Source organism: Bombus impatiens, unplaced genomic scaffold, assembly GCF_000188095.3.
Source record: "Bombus impatiens unplaced genomic scaffold, BIMP_2.2 scf_0418, whole genome shotgun sequence".
Taxonomy (NCBI): Eukaryota; Metazoa; Arthropoda; class Insecta; order Hymenoptera; family Apidae; genus Bombus; species Bombus impatiens.
The window spans coordinates 3,711,228-3,734,295 of record NT_176837.1 but is presented as its reverse complement, the minus strand read 5'-3'; the positions used below and the strand labels follow the sequence as shown (position 1 = coordinate 3,734,295).

The 23,068-nt window shown below is 26.2% G+C and overlaps 4 protein-coding genes across 8 annotated transcripts; 1 reads left to right on the top strand and 3 right to left on the bottom strand.

Annotated features, from left to right (window-relative positions):
* Positions 1-4,413: 4,413 nt before the first annotated feature.
* On the bottom strand, positions 4,414-9,432 carry LOC100743265 (ankyrin-1-like). The gene is made up of 3 exons (XM_003490289.4): positions 7,797-9,432; positions 6,039-6,382; positions 4,414-5,768 (listed from the first exon to the last, which is right to left on the bottom strand). The coding sequence occupies exons 1-3, from the start codon at positions 8,597-8,599 to the stop codon at positions 5,206-5,208; spliced, it is 1,710 nt and encodes a 569-aa protein (XP_003490337.1). The 5' UTR covers positions 8,600-9,432; the 3' UTR covers positions 4,414-5,205.
* Positions 9,433-9,804: 372 nt separating this feature from the next.
* On the bottom strand, positions 9,805-13,128 carry LOC100743146 (serine/arginine-rich splicing factor 7). 4 transcript variants are annotated; one of them, XR_004461881.1, is made up of 4 exons: positions 12,790-13,128; positions 12,139-12,518; positions 11,521-11,773; positions 10,625-10,811 (listed from the first exon to the last, which is right to left on the bottom strand). XR_004461881.1 is itself a non-coding variant. In XM_012386883.3 (3 exons), the coding sequence occupies exons 1-3, from the start codon at positions 12,796-12,798 to the stop codon at positions 10,553-10,555; spliced, it is 648 nt and encodes a 215-aa protein (XP_012242306.2). In that variant the 5' UTR covers positions 12,799-13,128; the 3' UTR covers positions 9,805-10,552. The 4 variants fall into 4 exon arrangements, 2 of the variants coding, with proteins under 2 accessions (XP_012242306.2, XP_033177159.1); XR_004461882.1 differs by having other exon boundaries at positions 10,675-10,811; positions 11,521-11,770; XM_012386883.3 differs by lacking the exon at positions 11,521-11,773 and having other exon boundaries at positions 9,805-10,811.
* Positions 13,129-13,183: 55 nt separating this feature from the next.
* On the top strand, positions 13,184-17,575 carry LOC100743024 (ribosomal RNA processing protein 1 homolog). Of its 2 annotated transcripts, none has more exons than XM_033321267.1 (7): positions 13,184-13,631; positions 13,770-13,903; positions 15,427-15,597; positions 15,661-15,843; positions 15,939-16,213; positions 16,297-17,074; positions 17,265-17,575. In XM_033321267.1, exons 1-7 carry the CDS (start codon positions 13,406-13,408, stop codon positions 17,496-17,498), a joined length of 2,001 nt encoding a protein of 666 aa, XP_033177158.1. In that variant the 5' UTR covers positions 13,184-13,405; the 3' UTR covers positions 17,499-17,575. The 2 variants fall into 2 exon arrangements, with proteins under 2 accessions (XP_033177158.1, XP_003490336.1); XM_003490288.4 differs by having other exon boundaries at positions 13,770-13,993.
* A 2,611-nt stretch (positions 17,576-20,186) lies between these two features.
* LOC100742906 (lysocardiolipin acyltransferase 1) lies at positions 20,187-22,890 on the bottom strand. Its single transcript, XM_003490287.4, has 6 exons — positions 22,699-22,890; positions 22,176-22,355; positions 21,848-22,055; positions 21,112-21,678; positions 20,788-21,030; positions 20,187-20,724 (listed from the first exon to the last, which is right to left on the bottom strand). The coding sequence occupies exons 2-5, from the start codon at positions 22,341-22,343 to the stop codon at positions 20,864-20,866; spliced, it is 1,110 nt and encodes a 369-aa protein (XP_003490335.1). The 5' UTR covers positions 22,344-22,355; positions 22,699-22,890; the 3' UTR covers positions 20,187-20,724; positions 20,788-20,863.
* Positions 22,891-23,068: the final 178 nt, after the last annotated feature.

Sequence of the window (23,068 nt, the reverse complement as noted above, 5' to 3'; positions counted from 1 at the left end):
AGGGGGTGATTCTACGCAAAAAAAGAAGTCGAAAATATAGAATAAAAAATTTTTTTTTTAATTTTTCCATCGAGACAACGATCTACAGTGAGATTCGTTATAAGGAGACGTGATAAAGTGCACGCGTACCGAGCGAAAATTCAAAGTCGATTTTCTCGAAAACAAAGCCTCAAAGGAAAAATTTTTATTCTATATTTTCGACTTCTTTTTTCGAGTAGAATCACCCCCTTTCTGCTTGTACCACAAGTTACCAACAACAAAATTAGTTGTATATACAGGTATATATATATATACATACACACAGACACAGATGCATATGGAGATTAGTATATTATAGCTCTTTAGAAAAATGTTTTTAAAATACACAATTTTAATAATGCATTATCATGTTCTATCTAGAATTTGATATATTTTATAATCATTTTCTTTATAAATTGAGTGTATATATATATATATACACACACACATATATATATATATAAGTTGATTAAAATATGTTTCTTTTACACAATTAATCCGTAATAAGAACTTTAATTGTAATATATTTAAGATATATGTTGTTATAAATTGTATATATATGAAAGTTGATTAAAATATGTTTCTTTTACAAAATTAAGAGAAATAGTTCAATCTGTAATAAAAACTTTAATTATACTACATATATTTAAGATATATGTGTGACATAATATATCACTCATTTTTATTCAGTAGATAAGAGTATGATTTTTGTGTATTGATTAATTTTAAAACTGATGGCTTTTTAAATATACACAAACAGTGTTTTCTATCTATATAAATTTCTTTATAAATAATGTTAATATTCTTATAATAATTTTGTTAATATTAAAAAAATTTCAATATTATTTGCTTAAAATATAATTTAGTGTTAGTAACTTGATTTTTCTGGATTATATTATTTTTTATAATTTTATTTTCTAAAAACGTCTAATATATGTATTTAAAATCTTTAAAGTGTATAAAAATACTTTTATCACACATTTATTATATACTTCTATGCAATATTTTGCATATTTATAGTTCAATAAAAAAATATTAATCATTGTTAGGCTCTTACTATCATGCTCATACCATAATATTTAGTTAATCACGACTGTTATTATCATATTTGTTATTTGCTAATTAGATTTAAATATGAAATTACTAAAAAGATGTTAAGATTGTTTTAATACCTAGTACTCAATACAAGAAATAATATCCATATTTTAAATCTTAATTTTGCAATGCATGATATTTACTGCACAGTTTTGTCAGCTTCCTTCTATTATAAGTATTAATATAAATGTTTAGAAGAGGTGAATGAAACTAGAGTAACAAGTATGGTGCATTGCTAAGTTTAATATTAAGAACATAATTTTTTTATATTGAATATTGTCAAAAAATATAACATCACATATTTACAACATATACATAACACATACATCTGAAAACATAATTAATTAAAATCATTTATTTTTTACAAGCATATAAACACGTTTAATGAATAGAAATGTTACAATATTCTTAAATGCTATTCTGAAAAACTGATTATTCATTGAATACATTAGACACTTTTACTTCTAGAAAAAATGCTGCATGCTATAAGTAATTTTAAATACATATTGTAGTAACATGGTATTAGAAAAAGATGTAATAAAAGATTCCGTGATTACACGTAACTACATGTTATCTCATAATATTGACATATTCACTGCCATAGTTTAACATCTATTAAAGAAACAAGTATAACTTTTCATATGGATTTAAAATAATTATTGCTAATACTTCATATTATGTTTCATCATATTATGATGGAAGTAAAACTTTGTTACAGTTATTACTAATCATACATATTTTGTATGAATAGATAATGGTAGTGAATAAATTGATATAAAATAGTAAAATATTCTGCTTTGTTATATAATAATTTTATATGAGAATATATTTGACTACATACATAGATCTTATATTATCATTTAATATATGATTTGAATGCAGAGTGCACTTATATCCTTGAACAAATTAAGAGCTTTATGTTCAAAATGTAATAGTAAATAAGAAAAGGCAGGCTGGCCCATATAGAAGAATATATGTTTTCATAGTCATATAGGATTACACATATAGAAACTACTTCAATAAATAACTACACATGTATTCACTTTAAATTTTAAATAACCAGATCTAAAGAGTCAAAGAGCTTCTATTTTTATTTTTATTTATTAGATTCAAAAGCATGCTTGTATCATTCTCTTAATTCATAAGTTTTCTTTTCACAAATATTGTTCTTAAAGATATTTGAAAATATTGTATTGTTAAAAGTTTGTTACATTTAAATGAAGCAAGTGATTTAATATACATTATTAACTTTATACATAGAATATATGAATATATAAGTGGTAAAAGACAACATTATATTATAAGTTGTATTTTCTTTCAATCTTTCAAGTTGTAACTAATTAAATTTGTTATGTGTTAAGTTGGATTTTTCTTGAATTTAACGCTTTCAATGTAATTAGGGAAGTATTATGCAAACTAAAATACAATACATTTGAAACTTTTTTCTTTTTTTTATCTAAATATGATGAAAATAAAAAAGAAACTGTAAATAAAGAATGAATGCAATCTTTTGAAATTACTTTGTAGATATACATGTGTATAAACTTAAAATATAATGAACTTTACACCATTATATTAAATAATAGTGCTGATATGGAATAATGACTATGGATATATATGAAGTTAAATTTATTGTTTAGGATACTTATATATTGGCAATAGTTCAATTTAATGACTCATAGAATGACAATGCAACATAAAATTACATTAAATTTTATATTTTAATGCATATTTTACAATTAAATTCCAGTCTTAAGTTTAAAATGTCTCTTATAAAAAAATTAGATATTTTACATCATTAGTAAGGAAAAGAAAGAGAGGAGGGATATAGCCAAGAATGGATGAACAAAATGTTTTCATAATTCTAATATATTTGAAATAATAGTTTTTGAGAATACTAAAAAGTGCCAAAGAAAAATTTGTTCCATTATGTGTGAAATAAATTTTGAAGTACAATAAATTCTAGTATAATATACTAAAAAAATTGTATGTTCATAAAAATAATTAAATCATTGTTTCATTCTTTGTAAGTGATATAAATGTATCATAAAGCTATACATCGAATACGTTATATGAATGTTTCATTGCACTTGATACAATTAATACTTTTATATTATTGCAAAGATAGAAACTCATTCTTATCTTTAAATATGACAGTATTATATGATCAATGATCAATGATCACAGTTGATTAGTTTTCAAGAAGTTATAATTCATTGATTAGTATTATTAATCAATCTAGAAATACTATATAATAAAAATGTTTTTGGATGCTAATGCAACATTTTTTAACTTACATTTCAAAGGTAAATAAATTAAATATGTATGAATTTATTACATATGTTTTGTTTGAAAAAGAAAAGTTAAATATTCTGTAACTGTTTATTGCAAGCAACAAATATTACTCATTAACCATCAAACAAAGACCAACAAAATTTGTTGAAATAATAAACATGATCTAATCCTTAATTAATTCTTAAAACAAAGAAAACGTTGCATTAGACATTTCAAACAGTAAATGAATGAAAGAAAGGAATCAACTTTTCTACAGCAATTTATAAAATTGTGCAATGTCGGATATTATCACAATGTATTGACAAAAGATTATAAGTGCGGCGCAACGACAAATTGGGCAAGCACGCTGAATGTGCACATTCACTGAATGTAACGGCTGTGAAATATTTTAATTCTTCGACTGTCATTTTATACTCGTATGGAAAAATGATTCGTAATAGTTTTATTCATTATTTCATAGTAATTCACTTCCCAAATTTTAACTTTGTTTCAACTAATTGCTATTTATTTGAATAAAATATAGCTGTCTCTATTTTTAATTAATAATATGAGAGTCGGAAAATTAACAGCATACATTATTAAGATGAAACATTGCTTTCCATGCTTTTTTATATTTTAAACTTCAATTAGAGGATATAAAATTAGTATTTTTCTTAAGTAAAAAAGTCATGTTTGTATGCATTTTACATGAAATATAAAGTAATTTTGAACTACGTATTTTAAAGTCGTTACGCAACTTTTGTTTACATGTATTGCGTTATATTTACTATAAAACTTTGTTTAAACGAATATTAACTAGAAATTGTTTTATACGTAATTGTATATAAGTAACTATAAAAACATAATTATTTTATTATTTCTTCTTTTTAATGGTTTATGTATGATTTATAATGTATACAAAATATATAGTAATGTTATTTTAATTAATCTATTATTATTTTTTAAAGTAATATTGTATGATAATAAATTAACCATAATGTTAAAGACATATTTAATAAGACAGTATTTAAATTGATATTATTCCTTTATTTAGAACATGTTTTGATATCACACAAATCTTTAGAAGGCACTTTTATCCACAGCCAAAAATTATGGCATTTACATACATATGTATATATCATTTTTAATTATATCTGTCCCAGTTTTACATATTTGAATACTAGACAGTCTTGAGCAACAAGCAAATACTAGTACCTATAATTGAGAAACAAAGAAGAATATGTACATGTGAATTATAATATTATGTAAGAATCTATTTTAAATTTTTCTTTTTCTGTGCTGTGGACCCCGTATAACACGGAATTCATATAACATGGAACATATCTCTCGCGTTATAAAGGGCCCCACTTTACCAAAATTAATAAAAAAATTATATAATTTTATTAGATAATATATTTTAGTACTTAAATTTTATAAAAAATATTTTGTTAAGCCGCGTGAAAAAATAACAGTCATATAGTTGATATTCTCAAAATTATCATACAGAGACTATACAAACATAAAATATTGTCTATAGTATTATAGATATAATGTTCTAATACAGTCATTTATTTCAAAATTTGAACATTTTCAATAACAATAATTTTGAAATATGTTTTTATATAAATATATATTTATTAAATATCTATATCAATATAAAAATGAATAACAATATAATCATCAGATTAATTGACTTTCGAATTTTTGACGAAATTCAAGATTTTATTACAAATTATGTTTCAATAAAAATAAAGGAAGCTTAATTGGATTAACCATGAATTCAACAGTCTATTAGTAAAAACAGATATAAAGAAATAATTAAGCAGCGAGCTGACGACGTCTACTCAATTCGTGATCTATTAAAATGGAAATATCAGGATGGCGATGAAAAATCGTCGTGCAATAGTTGACTGTTTGACTTGGGTCTGCGCCTGCTTTTAACAACAGACGTACTGCATTAACAAAGCCACTTTCGGCGGCTACTTGGAGGGCAGTCAATCCTTCTACGTTCAATTTCTCTAGCTGTGCAAGGGGTGATGTAACCAACAAAGAAACGGTTTGATGAAAACCTCTTGCAGAGGCTAAATGCAACGGTGTATTACCACCAGCATCTTGTATACTAGGATCTTCTCCATGTTCCAACAGTTTCGCCACCATGTCAGCATAATTTTTTCTGGAGGCAATGTGCAATGGAGTTTCACCATAACGCGACATTATACCGGTTGGCGTGTGAGATATAAGTAAAAACGCGGTGTTTAAAGCACCGCACTCGAGGCACTCGTGTAAAGGAGTTTCTCCTCTATCATTCTTCAGTGATGGATCCGCGCCAGCAGCCAACAACGTTTCGATCAACGATTCGATTTCAGTTCTATGATTGTTGTCTGTAATAAAAAAAATTATTTTTATTTATTTATTACAAAAAAATAAGAATAATTGGGAATAAATAGATGTGAAGATTACTTTTGATATTTGAATATACATATAATCTTAATATAATAATAATTGTTTAAATTTATTTCTTATTTATTAATTTTAATTTTTAAGTATAATTTGTTTTAAATATTAAGAAATATGTTGTTATTTAACAAAATACTTTTTAACGATAAAAAAATTAATGCTTTAATTTATCTGAATGCACATGAAGTTCATACCAAAAATAGTGGAGGAAGCTAAAATATGAAGTGCGCTGCGACCTTGATGGTCCTTTGCATTAACAGGACCAGCGCGTGCTAATAAATCAAGCGTTTCTAAAGCTGCTTCAAAATTATGATGTAAATTTTTTGATCCTTGTGCGTGAGCTAGTTGGCGTGTTAATATGTGTAGCGCGGTTAAACCACCGCCAGCTTCTTTCACGCCTGACGGGCAACCATATTTCAGGAGTTCTCCTACAAATTGTAATACATTTCCTGGTCCTCCATTTAAAATCACTCTGTGAAGCGCCGTCTCACCACGAGGGGAACGCACAGCTGGATCGCATCCGTTCGCAAGTAGTAAACTACGAAAGTTGGAAATAATCGTTTTTTATTTTCGATTGTTCTGTATCTATCAAATTGCAACGTTATTACTGGTAAAAATAGGTTGTAAATAAATTTAATTTCAATAAAAATTACGATGTTAATTAAAGATAACAATACAAATAATTTGTCAATACTGAAATTCTATGTTATAGAACAATAGACTTTTAACTCTGCTGCGTTCTTTAAATTATTTTTGATCCAATCTTATTTCTTTATCGTTAAACAATTTTTTAATTTTGAAGAAGACATAAAGGAAGGGTTATTAATGTGAAAAGAATTCCAAAATAAATAATGTGCCGATAAATGTATTGCTAAATTCATTTCAAATGTAATGCTAAAGAATATTTTAAAACATTAGAAATTTTATGATACGATTTAGAAGTCGTTTTAATATTATTCGAAAAAAAATAGATAGTAAGTAGAATATTTTTACATTTCACGTGCAAATTATGTTTCTGCGAGTATTTGTTCGTGTTAGTATTACAAAATTACGTGAAATTCTTTCGGGAATATTACATCTTTGAACATCTGGTAACAACATGGCAAGAAAGATATTGAGGAAAACCATATAAACAAGAACATTTTCATGGTTATTAACAAGTTTGATGGTAAAATTCATTAAGAATGATTCACGTATTCATTTACCTCGATCGTAATAATTCCGATGTTTGGATACTTTTTACGACGTCAACATATTTCCCCACTAAAATTCAGTGGGCAAAATTAGAATTCAGTAAAGTCGACAAAATTAGATCGCTGTATTTACTATAGGAAATATTTGAATCTTTTTTCTTCTGTTTAAAAGAATTATATTTTATGTAAGTTTAATATTTGATAGTAATATGGAATGTTAAAGTAATAATTCGTATACATAGGAAAGTAATAAAAAAAATGTGAAAATAATTAATAACAAGGAACTTTTTAAATTAATTTCTTCAAGAATAAATTTATTATGATTAAAAAAAGGCAAGCACTATTTATATTTTTAGTTATATTTATCTAAAACATACTTATATATAGACATTAAACAAAATAAGTAATACTAACAAATATTTCGAAGACCGAGAAAGATAATATATATAGTCACTGCATCTTTACATTTTTAGATATAACCCTCAAGCTCAAATTAAAAGACTAAATGTATATACACACTTGTGTCAATTTAAAAAAATTGAAATATATTTTTAATAAAATTTCAGCAAATTTAAAAAAATGGATACTTACTGACAATTATTAGGTATAATTTCGAAACTTTCAAATTAAATTTTTCAGAACTGTAGCTCACAATTATATCATTAGTATATACTTGTATATGTTTAACAAAAATCTTATTTAAAAATATAAAACAACTTTAACTTTTAACTTGTACAATTTATTGAAGAAATTTCTTACCTGAGAATAGGAAAACAATGATTCGTAGCGGCTACTAACAGGGGTGGATCACCTGAAACATTCCAATCCGGTTCGTCCAGGTTTTGTACAGAGTCACTGGCAAGAAGTGCCGCAACGCACTTGGCGTCCCCAGCACGTACAGCTTCGTGAAAATTCAATTCACTTTCGGGATCATATATTTCCTCAACGTCTTTTTGATGAACCACATCTTCTAACAATCCATTAGAAATTTCATAATTGTTTGAAAAATCGCTCGTTTCCATAGTAATATTATCGATAGAGTTTTGCAGTTCTTCTAATTTAAAATTATCCTCCGAAGAAAAATCGGTTCCACGTGTTTCCGACGTTGCATCTTGAGAATCACACTCAGTAAAAAACGCATCAACTTTCATTGATACGAGCGAATTTGAATCTGGTAATACACTTGAATCACAATCTTTCAACACTTCGTTTCTAATTTCATCAATATTTTTTGCATTTTCATTATCTTCATTGCTAATCGAAGTATTTTCATTTTTCTCTGGAAATTCAGCATCTTTGATATTTTTACATTCTACGGTATCTTTAACTTTCTGTTCGAGCAATTCTGAGGTAGAAAGCGTCAGTTTTTCTTGATTAACAAGAATTTTTTCTTGTTCCTGACCACTTGTTGCATGCTTCATCATTGCAGAATCAAATTCGGTGCTTTCCTCGCGCGTTGCTTGTTCTTTCTTGTTGTGCACTACTTTACTGACTACTGTGCCTGTCTTCTTCTCTATGTTCTGTTCCTGTGATATGAGTTCGTTTGTATAAGCAGCAGTCATTCTGATGATAGTTGCTCGCCTTTTAATTGAACCTGATTCTCTGGTAATTGGCTTGACGCCTTTTAAGAGGAAGATAGCTCCACACCGTGATCTACTTTACTGCAGTCATTGCTGTGTTCTGTTTTTTCTCTTTTTTAATACACCTGTTTATTCATTGGTCTTTCGGTACGGTGTAATTGTCTACCATACGATCGAGATATCGGTCGGTGAGTAAAAATTATAAATCTCTGTACGTGAATCGAGTGTGGAAACAACTCATAAAACAGACCAACGAATCACAAATACGTGACTGAAAATCAAATGAGTCTGCTTACGAAGCGTCGCTATGGATTTCTCTGCTTCCCCTCTCCTTCTGCTAAACATCCCCACCTTTACTCTTTACCCCACTTCTCAAAACCCCCTGCGGTGCATTCAAGGAATTTATTGTAGATTGACATACTGAAAAATTGGATCACAATCATGATATATAATCCTTTTTATTTCTACAGCTTTATACGTTTTAGACATTCACGAATATTGTTTTATCTATCTGCTTCTCCTTCTCATTAATAAAGCGTTAATAGTGCAAGGACTTTTACTTATCAAAATAATTAACATTTTTAGTTTTCAAAGTAACACTTTACCATTCATCACTTTCCTTACATTACGTTAATATGCAGAAAATTTTATTTTTATTTATGCTGTTATATGAAAATAAATAATTTTAATTTAATTATGCAAAAATCGAATACAAGGAGAAACTACAACAATATATAATTTTAGCTTTAATGGCGTAAACTAATTAGAATATATCATATCATCGTTAACTCATTTTTTATGATTTCATATATACATCGCGGAACATAATTTTACTTTTCATTCACATTTCCAGAAAGATAATTATTTTTTTTTAAACTTCAAATGTTATATTAAAAAGCATTAAAATATATCAATAATATATTAAATATTACTTATATACCAACAATTTGTTTTTTTTTCCATTATTCAATATTTCGAAATTATGCAAATTAATTACTTACAGTTAATTTACTTTGATCAAAAAACAGATTTTACAAAGAGCGCATTTAGAATATTTTTTGCTTAGAAAAATAAAAAGGTTACTTCGCGAAAATGCGTACAAAACATTTTTTGAAATGATCTGCTCGTTATCTGTAAATATATTCACGTGATATATGTACGTGTGTTATTATATATTATATAAAAAGTCCATGAGAGTCACATTTATTTTAATTTCATGCAAAAACCTCATTTTTAGGTTCTTGTTTAAAATTGTGCAAATAGGATTTGCATACGTATAAATGTATATATATTCTTTTTTTTGTTACTAATCTCCTAACTATAATTTTGCTTTACTTCCTAAAACCATTTCTCACTCTTTGTCAAATATTGTAAGTATATATATCTATGTGTCTAGACTTCTTAAGACTGCAAATGTTTCTTAGTATGCCCAACATTTTCTTGTATACATAAATTGTATAAAAATTCTACTAGCCCTGTGTGCAACATCTTACATTTAAGAGTATGTAATCAACTTATTGTGATGATTCTATTTTTGTTATTATAATGTGAAGGAGATTTTAGAAAGCAATATATGATTTAAATTACAACAAATGTATTGTTCATGAAAGGGATATAGTGTGGCCATAAACTAAAATGTTAAATAGTGATATACAGACTGATCCAGATGCACTTAGGACCATAAATATGTATATATATATATATATATATATATACACCTTGAACATTTAAAAAATATAGAAACTATAAATGTATAGTAATATTAATAATAATGTTTTCTCCATCTCTAATCAATCACAATATCTTAATTATTTAAAGTAGCACTTTTGTGCCAAGAAGTATCACAGGTATCTTCAAATATGTACATATTTCGAAAGGCTAGAAAAAGTTTGCCACAAAAGAGCTTAATTGATAAAATAACATAAAAAATGATGGTCATACACGTATCAAATAAAGAATATACATCGTTTTATTTGCTGTGATATCTAGAAACAGATTTGGATTTGGCGGACTATGATCTTTAGAATCAGATCGCCGTTTATTACAAAGTTTCTCTTTAGTATAATCGCTTCTACTATGAGAACGGCTACGAGATGATGATCGTGAATGCTTGCTTCTTGATCTTGACCTCGAACGTGAGCGAGACCGTGACCTTGATTGCGATTTTGACCGTGAATAAGACCTGGAGTGGGATCTAAAATATATATTATATTAAAATCACGATTATATTGAAACTGCCTACAATTTCGAATTTTATTGCTTTTCTCTATCAAGTACATATATTTATTTATGTCAATTGTATCAAATTTTCTATTTTTTCTATGAATGTAGCGTAGTATATCTTGTGCAAAATTTAAGAGATTTATGGAATAATTGGGCTTGCAAAAATTGCGACAAGTACCCAGGAAAACTATCATAGTTTACTTCATATTCTAATAAAAGTAAAAATTACGGAAATATTAATATACTATTATAGTTTGTAAAATGGATCTTCATATTTTATAATATTTTCTATTTCTTTTCTTTTGCTTAAATGTCAATATATAAGTGTATATATATTATATATATAAAAATATATATATAACATATTAATAAAATTAATTTAAATTGCTAAGTATTACAAATAAAATGCTATATTAATTTTAAAACTAATTATATCTATTTTGTTTCATTATTATTTTAGTTATGTACCGTCTTTACCGAAGGTTGTAGAGTACGTAATAGCAATACCATAAAGAAGAGAACAGATGAGTACTTATAGAGATGAAATCATATAAATATGTCAGGTATATGGGCGAAGAGTGGCTAGATGAGATGACTTACAGTTTATCTTTTACTGACCATTAGATCTATTATGATAATTTGGCAAAGATAATAAGACAAAGGAAGAATATCAGAGATACCAGTAGTGCTGATGCGCAAAAACTTTCAGTCTAAGGTGATCTCAGTGGTCGTTAGAAGTATCGCAGTATGCAGAACTAGCCACTCCATCGGCCGTGTTTTCCTCTTTTGCTTGTAGTATGCAGAAAGAAACCAGAGAAATGTGGATATTCTATGCTGTAACTACGTAGTATCACAAAGTGAACCCAAGGCGAATCTGATGAGAATCTCAGTAGCAACACGTTTCTCTTACGTATGCCTGTTCAGCGGGGTCTGCTATAAAAATGTCAATATTATATCGATATTGTTCTTGATAATGAAAGCACTTTGGTATAGTATGTAAAATTTTAATATATAAAATTATTTCGTATTTCATTTGTTTCATACACCAAATATAAAAAAAAAAATGTCTTTTAATTAATATATATTAAAGTTTATCTTCTAATATAAATATTCTATTATAAAATGTTCAATATTTAAAGACCCAAACCTTATATAAAATTCATTATTACAAATTACTTTCATTGTACATTTAAGCATATATTTGTTAAATCAAATTCTGCATATATTTCTTGCTTACTTGTCTAATGGTTTTTTGCATGCCATAAAGTTTGTGTAAAGTGAATATGTTCTATACTTACCTTTTCTTACGAGTATTTCTATGTCGTTGACAATTTCTAGCATAGTGACCTCTTTCACCACATTCGTAACACCTATCTTCAGGATGAAATAGTTTGCCTACACCTCTTCTGAAATAACTTCTATCTCTTAATCTTCTCCCATTAGATGCTTCCACACGAGCTCGTCTTCCACATATAGTTCTCCCATCAAGTCCTCTTATTGCATCTTCTGCGTCTCTAGCATCTTCAAATTCCACAAAAGCAAATCCAGGTGGGTTTCTAGCTACCCATACATTCCTTAAAGATCCATAATAAGAGAAAGCATCTTCCAATTCTCGTCTTGTTGCACCATTTCCTAAGTTTCCTACATAGACTTTACAATCTGAAGGGTATCTTGGCATCTGAAAAATATATTTTAATAATTTAATACTGAATATATATAAACAATTTCCTTTATCTTTACTTAATAATGTATTTTAGACAATTAATGAATTTAACTTGTATGCTTTAATGATTTAACTACGACTGTAATATCTATTAATAATATTGAAAAGTATTAAAAGTCATAGCAGTCCTAAAGACTCAGACATTTGTAAACAATATATTATTTCCTTCTACGGAATATTTAATTTCTTTAAAAAATAATGTATAACATATTCGACAAAATTATACCTTATTCATTGTCGATTAATTTATTGAGCACGAACATACAACGATATAATATACAAAATTTTCAATTTTTCATACTGAAGAAAAAAATTGCATGTCAAGCACGTCAATTTTTTACATTTAGTATTTCGCCGAAATATAGGGGTTGATTAAAGTCCGATTTCTATTTAAAAATATAGATATAAACGATGAAAAATATGGAACTAACTGATATAATTACATATTTCTGTTATAATTTAAATATAATATAGATATAACTTCCTTTTTTCTGTTGTTTTTCAAACAAATAAAACAAATATTGAAAAGACTTAACATTTCCCAATTAAATTATTTCACGTATGTACAATATTAATAGCACAATATTTTAATGATTTCGATTTTACTATTGGTAGAACTGAAATTGATTCAGACCACGTTTTAGACGAACTTCACGATACTGTACTACTGTAGCGTACTGTATGAATTATACATAATTGCAATTATATATAATTCACGTGTTGACGAAACGTTAGCAAATGTGATTATAAACTTTATGTGTTGTAATACATATACATTTATAAAATAATAATTTTAAATTGAAATTTGAGTACTAGTTAAAAATTGTTTAGAATAGTTAAAAATGGCAGTTAGAAAAGCACGTTGTATACGTGAACCGATGCAAAAATCTATACAACATGTAAAACATATATCTTCAAAGCAAGTGAATGAAAAAGATAAAAAAGCAATTGTTATCGCACAAGAAATTAAATTTGCTCGATTACTTTCATGTAACGATAAAGTAACTCGAGATAGAGTACTAAAAAATTTAAAAAGATGGTTGATAGTTCGTTCACAAAGTACTCTTTGTAAGATTTGTATTCTTGTTAATTGAAATTCCAATTAGTTCTGATTTTTGTTTATCTAAATTTATTTATCTAAATTTTGTTTATCTATTTATTCGTTATATTATTACGAAAAGATATACTTTGTATGTTTTTTTTTAGCACTTACAAAGGCGGATTTTATGCGATTATGGAAAGGTTTATTTTATTATATGTGGATGTCAGACAAACCTTTGATTCAAGAAGAACTAGCAGAATCTCTTAGTAAAATTGTACATTGTTTAAAAACTAAAGAGGTAGTATTACTCTATACAGAATGTGTTTTAAGAACTCTAGGTGTTGAATGGTTTGGTATAGATCAATATAGATTAGATAAATTTTGCATGGTAAGTATTAATATGATACCTTTTTATATAATACACTTATATATACACTCCTCATTAAAAAGATAACCCAGGTGTGCTATCTTTAATTTCTCAATGATGCATGTAAAGTTTTTTGTCTGTAACGTATGATATCAAAACATTATGAGCTCAGAATATGCAGTTCGTTGAAAGTAATTAAAAGTATTATGAGGTTTAGTGTGTAACAAAAAAAATTGTTTTATTTTAAGTATGAAATGATAATACACTCTGTTAATATGTTTAGAAATTGCTCAGTAGTTTACGATCTATCAACTAGTATAGATTACAGTACAATATTACATAAATTTGTAAGTATGGGACATGGAAAAAAATTAAACAAGTCTTAAAAAAAAAACAAATTCTTGAACTAAAACAGCAACAGTTATCAATAGCAAAAATATCGAAAGTAATAAGAAGAAGTTATAAAGTAATACACAATTTTTTAAGAAATGTTGAAGATTATAGCAAAAAGTAGTTAACAATGAAACACAGAGTAGAACGTTTACGCTTTGCAAAAGAAAAAATGCATTGGAAAAAGAAATGAAGAAGGGTACTGTTTTCAAATGAAAAGGATTCAACTTGGATGGTCCTGATGGGTTCCAATATTATTTTCATGACATAAGAAAAGAGACAATGTCAGCAATTCGATGACAAATGGGAGGAGGCAGCATTGGGCCAGCATCGGTTATTTCAGTAAAACAAGTACCAAGTTCATCAATGGGAGAATGAATAGTGTCTGATACATAAATTTAATCAAAGAACAAATAAATAATCATGCAGAATGCATTTCTGGACTTGATTACATCTTTCAACAAGATAATGCATCTGTACACACATCAAGATTGGTCTAATCATATTTTAATGAAAATAATATATCTATTTTGCTGTGGCCTGCATGCTCCCCGGACCTTAATATTATTGAAAATTGCTGGGCAGAATTTGTTCACGGCATCTATGCGAATGGAAAGCAGTATCAATATGTACAAGAATTAAAAAATGCAATTGTACACAAATGAGATACGTTAAGTCAAAATTATATCCAGAAACTATATAAATCAATAGCAAATCGTATAATAGAAGTAATAGAAAGGGGGATGTACCCATTATTAAATAAGTACATATGTTTGATAAGTAATTATTGTTAGTTACAATTTATGTTGATTATTATTTTCTTATTATAGATGTGTTATCATTTCGTTCTTAAAATAAAACAATTTTTTTTGTTACACACTAAACCTCATAATATTTTTAATTATTTTCAATGAACCGTATATTCTGAGCTCGTAATGTTTTGATATTATACGTTACAGACGAAAAACTTTGCACGCGTCATTGAGAAATTAAAGATAGCACATGGATTATCTTTTTGACGAGGAGTGTGTTAAATTTTTTTATTAATAAATATGTATTTACAGCTAGTTCGAAGAATAATTCGACAGACTTTCCAGAAATGTAAAGAGAATTTATGGGATATTGAATGGGTAAAAGATATTTCTGAAATACTTGAAAAATTATTAGTTGATCCAAAAATATGTATTGGTTTTACTATGCATATAACAGAAATATATCTAGAAGAACTTGCAAAAGTATGTTATTTTATATTAAATATTGATTTATTGTTAATTTATTAACAAGTTTAATTTTTATAGATTAGTGATGGAAATATACCAGAAAATGCTGTTACAGAATTTATTAAACCATTTATTTCATATCTTATACCTATGGATGATGAAAGACAAATTAAACATGTAATGAGACATATTTTTAGATATCTGATTTTTCAATCAGATATTGGTGTGGATTATATGGAAAAATTTAAAGCTTGGAGAAGTGTGAATATTAATGTTTTTTATTATCTTAAAACTTATATGAAATAATTTGTTTATAACTTATAGTGACAATAATATGTATTATTGTTTTTATATAGGCTGGTTTTCCTGCTGGTTCTATTGATGCTATGGAAAAAATAGAAGTGTCAGATGAAGAAGATAATAATATTACCAGAGACGTAGACATTTATCTTGAAAAACAAATGGAATATAATACAGAGAAACCACTAGATCCTAGAGCTGGTAGAATAGATGTTGAATTGCCACAAATACCTTTTAATCCAAGACAGATAGCTGATTTGTTAAATAAGTATAAATTTCATTCCTTATCAACAACAAAATCACGTAGACAATTACGTCGTCTTATTAAAGAGTATGTATTGTGTGATTATCAATTAAAGAATATATTAAAGACATTAGTAACAAACTAATAAATTGATTGAAATATCTTTGTAGGTTTATAGAATTATCAGATGGTAAAATGCCATTAGGTATTAAGGAAATAAGAATTCCAAAAATGCAAAAAAAAAATACAGATATAAAGTCAGCTGCAGTACGTCTTTTAAAATTTGAGCAGGAATTATATTCGGATACGCTACAAAAAGGGCGCAAAAGGAAAAAGAATAAGCAGTTAATACAAGATGAAAGTGATAAATTTAGTGAAGAAGAATCAGAAAATATTAACGACGAAACTAATCGTGAAAATAATACTGTAGAAATGAATAATGACGAAACTATTAAAAAAAAAAGAAAAATGAAGAATAAATTAGATTTTACTGATAATTTAATAAATACAAATTCGCAAATATTAGATGAAAATAATCCGAGTTTGAAGAAAAGGAAATCTAAGACAAAAGAAAATCAGAATATTTGTAAAACAGATGCAAAAGATAGTAATTGTAAATTAAGAAATAATTCTTCATTATTAATTGAAGATATTGATGAAAATAAAAAAATAAAATTGAAAAAGAACAAGAATATAGCTGCCAAAACACTAAACATTGTCAAACAAGTAAAGAGAAAAAAGTCAACAAAATCAAAAGTTACTGGTAAATGGAATGTTTCTGATAATATAGAACCATCCACTCTTTTGATGGATAATAACAGCACAAAGTCATGTATGGAAATTGATGAAAATTCAGTTACAAGTAACCACGAGCAAAGAAATAATGTACATAATAAACAACCAACTTGGTTGGTACCTATATTAACAAAATTAGAGAATAAAAAAAATGTAAGTCTTATAGCATTTACTTGTTATATATTTTTGTATTTTTATTATTTTTCATAAAATACGTACGTATCTATTTTAAAATGGCAATTAAATTTTCAAACTTACTGTCTTTTTTTATACTGTTTGAAACTATTATAATATGATTATTGATATATATATATATATATAAATAAATATCTTTATTATGTAGGAAACACCAATAAGCTTAAAAAGAAAACATGAAATAAGTACTACTACAAGTTCTAAAAAACGAGTGAAAATTGCTCTTCACTGTAATACAGCTCAACATACATCTGAATATATTTCACAAATTCGGAAAAGTCCAGCTATACCTTTTGATGCAAACAAGAAACCATTAGCAGGTGTACTAAAAGCAAGTCCCATACCAAGTCCAATTAATCCATTTTATAGAAAAAATATGTAAAATGTTTGTTAAATTAATAAATAAAGTAATAATTATTTGTTAATAAAACAAATAAAACTACGATTTTTTCAAATAAATTATTCTTATTAATTATTATTTTTCATGTATTATGATAGTTCTTACATATTTTTTTAATAACAATTAACATACGGAAAATACAGAATATGGGAATACAGAGTTATCTACTTAACTCGTGACCCATGTTTACGACATATAAGATGGCAAGTGTCATGTACGTCTACTGTCAATAAATTACTATTTACTCGCATTCAACTTCTGATCATGGGCATAAAACTATAAATAAGATAGACCTAACATCATTGATAATTATGTATACGTATACTTGACGCTCATCTTAATTATCTCTGCCAAAACCATTGGAGTGATTAAACACATTGACGTCCAACCATCGGGATCACGGATACTCGAGTGTTCCGGGCGGCCCGGAAAAAATCGGATGATCTCGTGCGGTGACACGATATACGAATACTATATTTTTTATGCATAGTAGTCTACGGTGCGTGTGACCTTACACTTGTAATTGAAAAAAAGAATTATTGCAATCATAACTATGTATTTTAATTATAAACTTATAAACAATCAAGAGAAAACTTTTCATATAATAATATAAACTTAAATGTATTTATTGCATTTACATTTATTTTCACAATACTATACTAAAGTTTCATACATACTTACATTTACATAATAATAAAGTTTCATCATATATATGTATATTTCTCGCATCATGAAATACATACACATTGGAACAAATATATTATTTTGATTTTTTTATAATTATAATATATATATATAATTATATAATAATATAAACTGTAATTATATAATATAAATTATATGATTATATAATTACAATTTATATTATTTTCCTTTTTGTCTATTTTTGTGTGATAACACACACATTACATGTAACAAATATATATCCTAATGTTTAAATAACAAAAATATTTAAATGTATTTATGGTTTAAAAATAGTATGAAGTATATTGAAAATGAAAAGATTAAAGTGTATATTATTATTCAAGCCAAATAAAAAATGATATTTTATTAATAAATTATTTTAAATTCGTAAGCAATTAATATTAATCTATTTGCCTCTTGTCTTAACTGAGGTAAGTAAAATTTTAATACCAATGATAATGAAAGTTTTAGAAAAAGCAGATAATTTAAATAGAGAAGTCTTTAAAATTCTTATACAACCTTCTTGTTTGAATATTGTTCATAAAAGTACACTAATACACATATGTTTTTGGCACATGAATTCACTTTTACTTATAACATTTCTATAGCTATAGAAAAATAGAGGATCAGCTACTATTACGAAACAAAATACTTAAAAATTATATTCTATGCATTTCATTCATATATTACATAATATTTTTAGTTTTAATACTAAGTTCCATTACAAAACAATTGAAACTTGTAAGATTGTTTGTATAATTCAGTCAATATGAAAAGTAAAAGATTATATTTCATACCATTTAAATACATTGAAATGACATTTTAAGAAATTTTAAGTGCATAAGTATCTCATACTTTACTTTGATTGAATTTTAAATTTCGCAGGATTTTGAAATGTTTCACGAAAGTAATTTTATTTTATACCATATATGTATGTACATTTGTACTTTGAAATATGAGATAATGAGGCACTGTGTCCATCGTTAGCTAGATTGACTTTAATTATGATTCCTAAAAAATATTCAAACCAAATATTATAGCATCATGCAAATTAAAAAATATATATAAATATCTGTCATTATTTAAATACATACATATAATACTGCTTGTATTATTATATCATTATATTATAGATAGATTAAACATCTTCGAAAAATTATAATGCTTAATGCTGTTAAAATTTATGATCATAAAATTCATTAATTATTGCTAAACTACATATCTATCATTCGAAATTAATTATCATTTCATTTTATATTGTTTTTCAATAGTTATAATATAAATTATTGATAAAAAGCAAAATCGAGATTCTTTTTTAAAAATTTGTTACAGTATTCAAATTATACTCAATAAAAGTATCATTATAACACGCATTTGCAACACATTTTAAGAAATTTGTACAATATCTATGATTTTTAAAGTATAAAAATCGTAGCATGCGTGCGCTCAGTGAATTATATTTAATTTAGAACTCTTTTTGTAATATCAAACTATATGTGTTAAATTAATATTATAATTTCTAGCAATAACATGTAATAAACTGAATATTTTTATACACATTTCATGCATAAATTTTGTATAAAGTACGTTCCTAAGTAACACAGAAAGTTTTCTGAAAATTGATTTGGTAATTGTGTAAATGTAATATTTTAATTGTTTGTAATGTACAATTTTTAAAATGTCTGAAATATTTATATATGACATAAATAATTAGAGTTTTGTACCATTATTATACATTTTGATATTAAACATTGTTAACCTAATTGTATGGTTGGTTGAGTGTTGGATAAAAAAGGTATTTGAAAATTTGTTAATTTTTCTATGATTGTACTTTAATATTAAATATTTCTTTTCTCAGGTTTTAGAAACAAAAATAAAATATTGTCATATATATAAATCGAAACCATTTTTTATAAATATTAACACTGAATATGAGAAAAGGATACTACATCCTAAATATTTAAGTTAGCAAAATATATTTTTTTTAAAACTTGTCGATATTAGTATCAACTCTCCATAGTTTACAAACTGTATCAAGCTATAAACAAAATTATGAAAAACAGTAATTTTTAAACCATAGCACATGGTATAAAAGAATAAATTAAATATTATGGTGTATATATGATATATACAATCTTTATTTTCTATAATTAGAACTAAAAAATGTAAAATATAAATTGTTTTTTATAACTCAGTAATCTATGGAGGGCTAATTTTCCCACAACATTAAAGTATTATAATTTTATAGTTCCATCATTTTTTTTATCTAGTACACTATAGTAATACCTTTAATTTATGATATTAGACTAGCATTATTATTATATATTTCAGTCAAATATATTAAATTGTGTTTGTCCTAAAACAACTTTTTTAAATTAGTACATATTAAATTTATATATTATCTATAAGATAAGTGTTCCCACATATTCTATGCTCTGCTTTGAATTGTCATTATACCACTTAAAATTTCTAATATATAAACTTGTTAAAATTAATATCTTTCATCGATTTTTGAAAATTAAATCAACTTTAATTTACTCCAAACTCATATATAGATTATTTATGAATGTCTAAAATATTTATAATAAAGTTTTAGAAATAATTTAATTTAATATTGGAATTTAATACTGAAATCTATTTGCATTAAATAGTTTAAAATTTTATTAATCATATTTTTTTGTAAGGAAGTGTGTTCTCCAACGCCAATACCATCCCATTTCAAGTTGATTAAAACCAGTAGTAAAAAATGATAGAGCAATAAAAAAAACTGAATGTACCAGTGTCCATAATTGGAATACTGGTGAAATAATAAGTAAAACTATCATACATCCTGAAATTTAAAAAAAAGATACGATATTTTTAATAGAAATATTATCAAAAATTAGTGAAAATAAGTAGAATAAAATATTACCTGTTAGAATGCTCCAGAAACTAAAGGCAATATGTAAAGGACGTAATTTTGTTAACGGCCAAATTTCAGCAGGAAAAGTTTTCTTTTCATAAAATTGTTTTAATATTTCTTCTTTGTTAAACCACTTTTCCTCTAACCATCGCCTTAATGTTAAATCATCTGTTGGCACATCCGATGATGGTATTCGCTTAATATGAAAATGTACTTCATTTGGTAATTTTCCTTTGATCAAATCTAATTCAGATTGTGGAATATAATCAGGATATGCAATTGTTAAATCATAAACAGCATTGAGATAACTTGCTTGTTGAAGATGTCGAACTAAATAACTGAATCCTGTTGTCTTTGGATGAAGAGTAAAAGAATATTGTGGCAGAACATGTTGCATGGCATATTTGTCAGATTTCTCTTTGCTGTTTTTTGTTAGATCAGTACCCTCGGGAAATATAAGCAATTGAGAGCGCCTATCAAGAGCCACTAAATAATCCAAGGTACGTGACAATCGGTTTTGATCTTCTTCCCAGCGACGAGTTATATAAAGGAAACCATACATTTGCATTATCCATCCTGTTATATAATGACATTATTTTGTTATGTTATTTAAGAAAAACAAATGGAATAACAATTAAGTTTTTAATGATCATTGTATAAAAATGATGTGTTAGTTATGGTATTATGAAAGGTATGTTATGAATATTTTTGGAGTATGTGGGATTATGATCACTTATCGTATTACCTGGTCCTGGAATATGTCGTATAGGATCCTTTAAAACAAATTTTAATCTATGAGTTGCTACATTAGGTAAACATGCTTGATACATTGCAGCCCACAAAAAATTCCAATCCACCCGTGTTCTATGATTCATTACAAGAACAGCAGATTCATTTGGAGATATATGGTCTCCTGATACCAAAATTTTTACACCAAATACTTTTAAAAGAGCCTAGAATATATTGAAATTATTAGCTTATTCATGGTACAATTACATAACTCACATGTAAGGAAATTTTGACTCTGAAACAAAAAAAAAAAGAAAGAAAAAGAAGACATTTATTTTGCTTACTGTGGAATAAAGTTCCCAACAAGCAAGTAATAGATCGCCACATTTTCGAAACTTTGGAGGACTAAAAAATAACAGTGGTAACATAGGGCAAGCAATAAATAGAAAACCAGCCACTATGCTGCTGTACCATAGTGCACAATATAAAGTACCACGTAAAAGTCCACGCATCTCAAATTGTGTCTTGAATATTTAAAGAAATATGTAATAATATATTTATTTATAACAATTATATGTATAAAGCTTAAAAACTTATCTATTATTATAAAATATATGTACTAGAAATACATACCTTAGAACATTTACTTATAATTAAATCATATATCATATAAAAGAATTATAAGGCAAAAGATAGAAACTTTTGTTTATAACGAAACATTTTTAGTTTATAAAAAAATAGAAAATTTTTATTTTTAAATAATATTTAATATTAAAAAAGTAGGAACAGCAGAAGTGTAAGTTTAATATAAATTAAATTAAATGTTTACAAATTTGCATATATAATATTTTGAATAGTAGAACTTACCTTGTCATGTGTATGTTTTAAATGAACTACTTTTTTCAAGCATTTAATGTTAACTGAAATGTTCTGAAATGTTTTCTTTGGCTTCTCTTCTATCTTACTAGAGGGGCTTCCTCTACTTCACCCCTTTCACCCCATTCTCCACCCAATATATACTAAGTTCTGGGATGCTGTGTTGGACCATTATTGATCTGTTAAAACAAGGGGAAAGTTCATAATTGTTTTTAAAATTTTGATTTGTTTCCACAGTTTCTTTATAAATGTTATAAGAATAAATATTATAACAAAAAGATATATGTGTGTATATGCAGTAGAATAGATCTTTGTCATTTGTTTTTACTATTTTGTTTTATGATTATGTTGATAATCTTAA